This window comes from Pseudorasbora parva, chromosome 16 (assembly GCF_024679245.1).
Source record: "Pseudorasbora parva isolate DD20220531a chromosome 16, ASM2467924v1, whole genome shotgun sequence".
NCBI classification, from domain to species: domain Eukaryota; kingdom Metazoa; phylum Chordata; class Actinopteri; order Cypriniformes; family Gobionidae; genus Pseudorasbora; species Pseudorasbora parva.
In genome coordinates, this window is record NC_090187.1 from 45,533,552 (window position 1) to 45,543,551 (window position 10,000).

General features: G+C 46.1%; 1 protein-coding gene across 2 annotated transcripts in view; it reads right to left on the reverse strand.

Moving 5' to 3' along the window:
- The window catches only part of trpm7 (transient receptor potential cation channel, subfamily M, member 7), a 109,628-nt gene that overhangs the window by 82,210 nt on the left and 17,418 nt on the right, over positions 1-10,000 (reverse strand). For both annotated transcript variants that reach the window (XM_067419172.1, XM_067419171.1), the window contains exons 2-6: positions 4,145-4,224; positions 2,118-2,156; positions 1,781-1,970; positions 1,333-1,546; positions 343-467 (exon numbers count right to left, since the gene is read on the reverse strand). In XM_067419172.1, the coding sequence (XP_067275273.1) occupies positions 343-467; positions 1,333-1,546; positions 1,781-1,970; positions 2,118-2,156; positions 4,145-4,224 (648 nt within the window). The remainder of the gene's footprint in view (positions 1-342; positions 468-1,332; positions 1,547-1,780; positions 1,971-2,117; positions 2,157-4,144; positions 4,225-10,000) is intronic.

Genomic DNA, 10,000 nt, shown 5'->3' on the forward strand with positions numbered 1-10,000 from the left:
ACAACCAATCAGAGCAGGGGAGCGACGCATAACGTTATAAATGTCAACAGAACTCAACTGCACTGTGTTGCCAAGTCTGCGGTTTTCCCGCCGGTTCTTTCCATGTCCGCGGGTTGAAGCAACTTCAATTATGGGATATATAGACCCAGATATGCCAATTTTAGCAGTAATTTTAAATATTTTTTTTGCCCCACTGTGTGTGAGTGCGAGCGTGTGAGTGTGTGTGTGATTTTTGATTATTATGAGTGTGTGTGTGTGATTTATGATTATTATGTGTGTGTGTGTGTGTGTGTGTGTGTGTGTGTGTGATTTATGATTATTATGAGTGTGTGTGAGTCTCACGTCTCGTCCGATGAGGTCGTTGCGGTTCTCGATGACTCCCCAGGGTGCGATGCCCACCGTGCAGATCTTACGTGCGGATCGGGACAGATGTTCCTTCAGGGCGTCGCCCACATGTTTGGCCACACCTGGATACACACACACACACACACACACACACACACACACACACACACACACACACACACACACACACACACACACATCGGTTTCAGTGACCCTCAAAGGGTTATGATCTCTCACTGCAGTGAGTAAGTGTGAAGAAGTGAGAGTATGTGTGTGTGTGTGAGTGTGTGCGTTTGTTTTGTGACATATGAGGACACAAATGTGTATAATGCCATGGGTATGACACAGGTATTACAGGAGAGGGTGAAATATGAGGACATTACCCATGTCCAGGGGCGGATCTACAGGGGGGCAAGGGGGTGCCCCCCCATTCCAGAGCCTTGCGTTATTTAAGGTAAAAAAACAACTCGATAGGTAGGGTTAGAGGCAGTGTGTGTGTGTGTGTGTGTGTGTGAGATGGGTAGGTTTAGAGGCAGCGTGTGTGTGTGTGTGTGTGTGTGATGGGTAGGTTTTGGGGCAGGGGCAGTGTAGGGGGATAGAAAATATGGTTAATACACCTATGGAGTATCCCCACATTTCACAAAAACAAATATATGTGTGTTGTGTGTGTGTGTGTGTGTGTGTGTGTGTGTGTGTGTGTGTGTGTGAGTGAGTTTAGAGAGGCTGTGGGTGTGTAAACACTAATAAAGCACATCGACCTGATATTTAAACGCAAATGACTGTCATTATGATGAGGGTTAATCCTGTAACTGCTGCTTTGAACACACACACACACACACACACCTGAAGACACCCACTCTTTATCCAACACTTTTAGAAAACAACATTCATTCTGAATTCACATTTCCCAAAACTCACTCCTCCAAAGTTTTGCCACGATTGTTTGCTGCCGGTGTGTGTGTGTGTGTGTGTGTGTGTGTGTGTGACCTGTGTTGACCCCTCCGGTCAGGATCCAGGCCCCAGTGGTCACTGCAGCTTTGATCAGGCCTTTGCCCACGACCTGTTTGATCCGCGGATGGAGCTCGAAGTTCTGGATTCCTCCGTGAACGCTGATGACGATCTTCGGGAGCTCCATCTGCCACTCCTTCAACATCAGCCGCAAAATGGCCTCCGGACGGGAGTCGAACGACAGGCGCACATACTGAGGAGAGAGAGAGAGTGTATATGAGAGAGAGAGAGAGAGAGAGAGAGAGAGTGTATATGAGAGAGAGAGAGAGAGAGAGAGAGAGAGAGAGAGTGTATATGAGAGAGAGAGAGAGAGAGAGAGAGTGTATGAGAGAGAGAGAGAGAGAGCGAGAGAGAGAGAGAGAGAGAGAGAGAGAGAGAGAGAGAGAGAGAGAGAGAGAGAGGAATGTGTGTGTGTGTGTGTTCAGACCTTGGCTCTGTATGAATGCGATCCGCCCTGGAAGTTGATGACTCCGTAGGCATCAGTCGGACTCTCCTCCGTGTGTTTGTCCACACTCCACTGCTCCAGCTCGCCCTCGGACACACACACGTCGGAGTATTTCACTGCCAGTGTGGCCGTGAAGCCCACATGCTGCCGAACCAGCCGCCCGCAGCAGCATCTGCACAAACACACACACACACATCAGCAGCTGCTCAGGAAGTGTGAAGCATGTCTTGAGCATCAACACTCTCACACACTGACACTGACACACACTCACATCAGTAGCGTCTCTCGAGCATCAACACACACACACACACACACTCACCGCACCAGCTGCTGGCAGATCTGGCACCCCGGGAGGCATCTGCAAATCACACACATTTACATCAGTTTTACAAGATTATATTTGGGTTCAAAATTTTATTTGATATCAAAATGTCCCCACAATGTAAATGGATTCAAAAACACACTACAGTCAGTTTTTGGGAAAATGTAAAAATGTAGAATGTTTCCTGTGATGGTTAGGTATAGGGGCAGGGGCAGTGTGTGTGTGTGTGTGTGTGTGTGTAAGATGGTTAGGTATAGGGGCAGGGGCAGTGTGTGTGTGTGTGTGTGTGTGTGTGTGTGTGTGTGTGTGTGTGTGTGTGTGTAAGATGGTTAGGTTTAGGGGCAGTGTGTGTGTGTGTGTGTGTGTGTGTGTGTGTGTGTGTGTGTGTGATGGTTAGGTTTAGGGGCAGTGTGTGTGTGTGTAAGATGGTTAGGTTTAGGGGCAGTGTGTGTGTGTGTGTGTGTGATGGTTAGGTTTAGGGGCAGTGTGTGTGTGTGTGTGTGTGTGTGTGTGTGTGTGTGTGTGTGTGTGTAAGATGGTTAGGTTTAGGGGCAGTGTGTGTGTGTGTGTGTGTGTGTGTGTGTAAGATGGTTAGGTTTAGGGGCAGTGTGCGTGTGTGTGTGTGTGTGATGGTTAGGTTTAGGGGCAGTGTGTGTGTGTGTGTGTGTGTGTGTGTGTGTGTGTAAGATGGTTAGGTTTAGGGGCAGTGTGTGTGTGTGTGATGGTTAGGTTTAGGGGCAGTGTGTGTGTGTGTGTGTGTGTGTGTGTGTGTGTGTGTGTGTAAGATGGTTAGGTTTAGGGGCAGTGTGTGTGTGTGTGTGTGTGTGTGTGTGTGTAAGATGGTTAGGTTTAGGGGCAGTGTGTGTGTGTGTGTGTGTGTAAGATGGTTAGGTTTAGGGGCAGTGTGTGTGTGTGTGTGTGTGTGTGTGTGTGTAAGATGGTTAGGTTTAGGGGCAGTGTGTGTGTAAGATGGTTAGGTTTAGGGGCAGTGTGTGTGTGTGTAAGATGGTTAGGTTTAGGGGCAGTGTGTGTGTGTGTGTAAGATGGTTAGGTTTAGGGGCTGTGTGTGTGTGTGTGTGTAAGATGGTTAGGTTTAGGGGCAGTGTGTGTGTGTGTGTAAGATGGTTAGGTTTAGGGGCAGTGTGTGTGTGTGTGTGTGTGTGTGTGTGTGTGTGTGAGTGTGTGTGTGTAAGATGGTTAGGTTTAGGGGCAGTGTGTGTGTGTGTAAGATGGTTAGGTTTAGGGGCAGTGTGTGTGTGTGTGTGTGTGTGTGTGTAAGATGGTTAGGTTTAGGGGCAGTGTGTGTGTGTGTGTGTGTGTGTGTGTGTATGTGTAAGATGGTTATGTTTAGGGGCAGTGTGTGTGTGTGTGTGTGTGTGTAAGATGGTTAGGTTTAGGGGCAGTGTGTGTGTGTGTGTAAGATGGTTAGGTTTAGGGGCAGTGTGTGTGTGTGTAAGATGGTTAGGTTTAGGGGCTGTGTGTGTGTGTGTGTGTAAGATGGTTAGGTTTAGGGGCAGTGTGTGTGTGTAAGATGGTTAGGTTTAGGGGCAGTGTGTGTGTGTGTGTGTGTGTAAGATGGTTAGGTTTAGGGGCAGTGTGTGTGTGTGTGTGTGTGTAAGATGGTTCGGTTTAGGGGCAGTGTGTGTGTGTGTGTGTGTGTGTGTGTAAGATGGTTCGGTTTAGGGGCAGTGTGTGTGTGTGTGTGTAAGATGGTTAGGTTTAGGGGCAGTGTGTGTGTGTGTGTGTGTGTGTGTGTGTGTAAGATGGTTAGGTTTAGGGGCAGTGTGTGTGTGTGTGTAAGATGGTTAGGTTTAGGGGCAGTGTGTGTGTGTGTAAGATGGTTAGGTTTAGGGGCAGTGTGTGTGTGTGTGTGTGTGTGTGTAAGATGGTTAGGTTTAGGGGCAGTGTGTGTGTGTGTGTGTGTGTGTGTGTGTGTAAGATGGTTAGGTTTAGGGGCAGGGGCAGTGTGTGTGTGTGTAAGATGGTTAGGTTTAGGGGCAGTGTGTGTGTGTGTGTAGACACACCTGTGCGGGTCCTTCGACACGGGCAGGATATAGACACATTCCCTCCTGGTGAAAGTGTGTTCGATCCAGGACTTCTGGGACTGCAGGAGACAAACGGGACCACATTAACGTCCGGTCACACACACACACACACACACACACACACACACACACACACACACAGGAAACATTCTGGATTTTTACTTACTCAAAAAAACTCCTCCTATGTGATTTATAAGATGTCTTCCTCATGGGGACCAAAAAATGTCCACACAAGGAAACAGATTTCGGATAGATTTGCCATCTTTGTGGGGACATTTGTCCCCATAACGTAGGGATTACCAGGCCACACACACACACACACACACACACACACACACACACACACACACACACAAGTTTAATTGAATTCTCCCTTTAAAGGTCACTTGCTCTTTAAATTGCTCCATTAATTATGCGCTCTTATTTGCATTTGAACTCTCATGACGCATTAGTTGAGCTCGTTTTTTTTAATCGCTTCACAAACAAGAGCAGATGTGGGCGGGGCTTGAGTGTGTCTGTGGGGAGTTGATTGGATGGCTGTGGTTTGAGCGAACAGAGAGGCATGAAATCCCTCTCCAGGACTTTTTCTTTCACTGTTCCTGGCTGGTGGAACGATCTCCAATCCTCCATACGCACGACAGAATCACTCGCTTCAGATATAAACTTATGTCTTCCACGAGCACTTCATCTTACATTAAAAAAAAACCCCTCTTCCTCCTCTATTTCTCTTTTCTTCTTCCCTTTTTCTGGTCTTTGCTACTCTGAGTAGTGTACAAATCTTGGTATTTGGGGCACGTTGTGTGTTTCTCTGCCTCTTCTTGACGGATCGCTTCCTGTTCTCCTGAGTTGTAAGTCGCTTTGGATAAAAGCGTCTGCTAAATGCATAAATGTAAATGTGAAAGATAAAGAAGAGCTGTGGGTTCTGACTGAGATGTTTTGAACAGACCCATCAGTGTCAAGGCGTCTGAAGTGCAGAAGAGCGTCAGAATAAACAGAGGATCGTGTGTCGCGCTTCAGGCTCCGACAGATTTAGGCTGAAGCTAAACATTCCAGAGAGAAACTCAAACATCTGATCAGCGTTTGATGAAGATAGCATGAGCATTTAAAGGGATAGCTCAGCCAAAATCCTGTCATTCATTCCTCTTGAGGAGCAGAGCTGGACAAATACACAACGTCATAACTTCAGTAAGAGTAACATATTACTCCCTTACAAGTGAAAGTTGTAAAGACAGATTTTTACTGGAGTAAAAGTACAGACGTATCGTACTTAAGTATCAAAAGTAAATGTCCTTCTTTATGTCGCCGCATTATTGTATTATAGTTGTATAAATGCACATTATGCCATCATGGTTTAAGCCAGTCAGTGACGCTCCATCTGACACACTAGCAGACGACTAACTTAAACTCATTTAAATACTTGTAGAAAAGTTACAAAGCTGCTGTCACTTTAAGGCCGAATGCACGGATCCAATACACTGATACACATCTGATATTCTCACACTGTTCACCTTCACTGAAGACAGAATCAACTTTGTTTATGTGAATCCTCCACTAAATGAGCATTTGGACATCCGTCTTCTTCCGTCATTTTGCTCTAAACTATAAATCAGTGTTTAATAAATGCTGTGAAATCATTGAACTTCACGAGACTCTACAAGAGTGATTCCTGAAAGGCTTTCTGCAAAAACCCAAACACCTTTTAAAGAAGAAAAAAATCATCACTGACTTTCAAAGCTGCGACAGAAACGACTTTCCACTTCGAGGACCTTGATAGAAATGTAGTGGAGTAAAGAGGACGATATTTGTCTTTCAGATGGAGTGAAGTTAAAGTCAGAAGATTACAGAAAAAATAATACTCCAGTAAAGCACAGAACTGAAGTAAATGTTAGTTACTGTCCAGCTCTGCTGAGGAGGCTGTCTTAACTTCCTTGACCCTTGAAAGTGTTCTCAGATCTCGATTTATCAGAAAAATCTTCATCTGTGTCTGAAGATGATCGAAGTTCTGACAGGTTTGGACGACATGAGGAATTAATGACAGGATTTTTGTGTGAACTATCCCTTTAAACCCTGATGTGTGTCATTTAAATCATGTGATCACATCAGTAAATATGTTTGTCATCGATCAAAACACCGAACACTTTCTGGGACTGCAGAAGACAAACGGGATCACATTAACATTCGGTCACAAAACACATTTCAGAAGCTGACAACTAACATGACATTCCTCTATTTAAAGGGTTAAATATTAATATTCGAGCTGTGACTTAACAGATCGTGTAGCTTATTACAGAAACATCATATTCTGTCTGTGTAGCACACACACCGTCATCTGACTTGGGGAAAATAACTTTTTAAAACTTCAATAAATCACATTTATGGAGTGTGGGAGAAGCGGGGTAAGATGAGCCAGTGGGGGAAAGATGAGCCACCCCTTTTATCTTGGCAACTGTACACTTTTTTTTGGTGACCCTGGACCACAAACCCAGTCATAAGGGTCAATGTGAAAACTGAATGAATAATATTTCCATTCAGTTATGGTTTATTAGGATCGGACAAAATCTGGACTCTGAGGGTGCAAAAAAATCTAAATATTTAGAAAATCTCCTTTAAAGTTGTCCAAATGAAGTCCTAAGCAATGCACATTACTACTAATAATACATTTATGATATATTAACAGCAGGACATTTACTAAATATCTACACAATCAATCAATCAATCAATCAATCAACTTTATTTATATAGCGCTTTTACAATCACGATTGTGTCAAAGCAGCTTCACAGTGTCAAACAGGGTAATATTGCGACAAAATTAGATTTGGCTGTACAGTCGTACTGGAGAAAACAGTGATGTTATCAGCTTAGTAACAAGTAACAAATCTAATTAAAACGTATTAATATTGCCAAGAACAGGTCCAAAAATAACAAAATTACTAACAGAATATTGGCTGAGGAGCAAGACGACACACACAAACACACACACAAACACAAAATGTTGAACGTTTATAAATTCATAATCCTAAAAACTATTACATGTGTATCCAACTTTACCCGCATTAATAAGCCATGTACTGAGGTTTCAGTCGTCTCCAGATGTGATCTATCCTATCAGATCCTTCACAGACCTCATGAACTTCTGTAACGTTGCTCTGAGTGAGAAGAGCTCCAGGAATAACCCGACCCATAACTCACTAAACTAGCATTTACCTCTGAGCTGAGCACCGGTACACACTAATCAAGAGCTTTACAATAATAACACAAACAGAAGATTACATCTGATCTAGAGAAACGCCCGCTCAGCCAGACACACTCCGTCTGACAGGAGAAACAAACCCAGAATACACTCGGAAACGAGTGCTTCACATTAACATAAGAAAACGTACTTTCTGAAATGTTCAAAACACAGTTACTCTAGAGCGTCCTCAGAGCGTTACTCTAGAGCGTCCTCCGAGCGTTACTCTAGAGCGTTCTCTGAGCGTTACTCTAGAGTGTCCTCTGAGCGTTACTCTAGAGCGTCCTCTGAGCGTTACACTAGAGCGTTCTCTGAGCGTTACTCTAGAGCGTTCTCTGAGCGTTACTCTAGAGTGTTCTCTGAGCGTTACTCTAGAGCGTCCTCAGAGCGTTACTCTAGAGCGTCCTCCGAGCGTTACTCTAGAGCGTCCTCCGAGCGTTACTCTAGAGCGTTCTCTGAGCGTTACTCTAGAGCGTCCTCAGAGCGTTACTCTAGAGCGTCCTCCGAGCGTTACTCTAGAGGGTTCTCCGAGCGTTACTCTAGAGGGTTCTCCGAGCGTTACTCTAGAGGGTTCTCCGAGCGTTACTCTAGAGCGTCCTCCGAGCGTTACTCTAGAGCGTTTTCCGAGCGTTACTCTAGAGCGTTCTCTGAGCGTTACTCTAGAGCGTTCTCTGAGCGTTACTCTTGAGCGTTCTCCGAGCGTTACTCTAGAGCGTTCTCCGAGCGTTACTCTAGAGCGTTTTCCGAGCGTTACTCTAGAGCGTTTTCCGAGCGCTACTCTTGAGCGTTCTCCGAGCGTTACTCTAGAGCGTTCTCCGAGCGTTACTCTAGAGCGTTTTCCGAGCGTTACTCTAGAGTGTTCTCCGAGCGTTACTCTAGAGCGTTTTCCGAGCGTTACTCTAGAGCGTTCTCCGAGCGTTCCTCTAGAGCGTTTTCCGAGCGCTACTCTTGAGCGTTCTCCGAGCGTTACTCTAGAGCGTTTTCCGAGCGTTACTCTAGAGTGTTCTCCGAGCGTTACTCTAGGGCGTTTTCCGAGCGTTACTCTAGAGTGTTCTCCGAGCGTTACTCTAGAGTGTTCTCTGAGCGTTACTCTAGAGCGTCCTCAGAGCGTTACTCTAGAGTGTTCTCTGAGCATTACTCTAGAGTGTTCTCTGAGCGTTACTCTAGAGTGTTCTCCGAGCGTTACTCGAGTGTTCTCCGAGCGTTACTCGAGTGTTCTCTGAGCGTTACTCTAGAGTGTCCTCAGAGCGTTACTCTAGAGCGTTCTCTGAGCGTTACTCTAGAGCGTTTTCCGAGCGTTACTCTAGAGCGTTCGCCGAGCGTTACTCGAGTGTTCTCTGAGCGTTACTCTAGAGTGTCCTCAGAGCGTTACTCTAGAGCGTTCTCCGAGCGTTACTCTAGAGCGTTCTCCGAGCGTTACTCTGGAGCGTTTTCCGAGCGTTACTCTGGAGCGTTTTCCGAGCGTTACTCTGGAGCGTTCTCCGAGCGTTACTCTGGAGCGTTCTCCGAGCGTTACTCTGGAGCGTTCTCCGAGCGTTACTCTGGAGCGTTCTCCGAGCGTTACTCTGGAGCGTTCTCCGAGCTCTACTCTGGAGCGTTCTCCGAGAGCTACTCTAGAGCGTTCTCCGAGCGTTACCCTAAAGCGTTCTCTGAGCGTTACTCTAGAGCGTTCTTTGCGCGTTACTCTAGAGCGTTCTCCGAGCTCTACTCTAGAGCGTTCTCCGAGCTCTACTCTAGAGCGTTCTCCGAGAGCTACTCTAGAGCGTTCTCTGAGCGTTACCCTAGAGCGTTCTCTGAGCGTTACTCTAGAGCGTTCTCTGCGCGTTACTCTAGAGCGTTCTCCGAGCTCTACTCTAGAGCGTTCTCCGAGCTCTACTCTAGAGCGTTCTCCGAGAGCTACTCTAGAGCGTTCTCTGAGCGTTACCCTAGAGCGTTCTCTGAGCGTTACTCTAGAGTGTTCTCTGAGCGTTACTCTAGAGCGTTCTCTGAGCGTTACTCTAGAGCGTTCTCTGAGCGTTACTCTAGAGCGTTCTCTGAGCGTTACTCTAGAGCGTTCTCTGAGCGTTACTCTAGAGCGTTCTCTGAGCGTTACTCTAGAGCGTTCTCTGAGCGTTACTCTAGAGCGTTCTCTGAGCGTTACTCTAGAGCGTTCTCTGAGCGTTACTCTAGAGCGTTCTCTGAGCGTTACTCTAGAGCGTTCTCTGAGCGTTACTCTAGAGTGTTCTCTGAGCGTTACTCTAGAGCGTTCTCTGAGCGTTACTCTAGAGTGTTCTCTGAGTGTTACTCTAGAGCGTTCTCTGAGTGTTACTCTAGAGCGTTCTCTGAGCGTTACTCTAGAGTGTTCTCTGAGCGTTACTCTAGAGCGTTCTCTGAGCGTTACTCTAGAGTGTTCTCTGAGTGTTACTCTAGAGCGTTCTCTGAGCGTTACTCTAGAGTGTTCTCTGAGCGTTACTCTAGAGTGTTCTCTGAGCGTTACTCTAGAGTGTTCTCTGAGCGTTACTCTAGAGTGTTCTCTGAGTGTTACTCTAGAGCGTTCTCTGAGTGTTACTCTAGTGTCCCCTGAGCGTTACTCTAGTGTCCCCTGAGTGTTACTCTAGAGCGTTCTC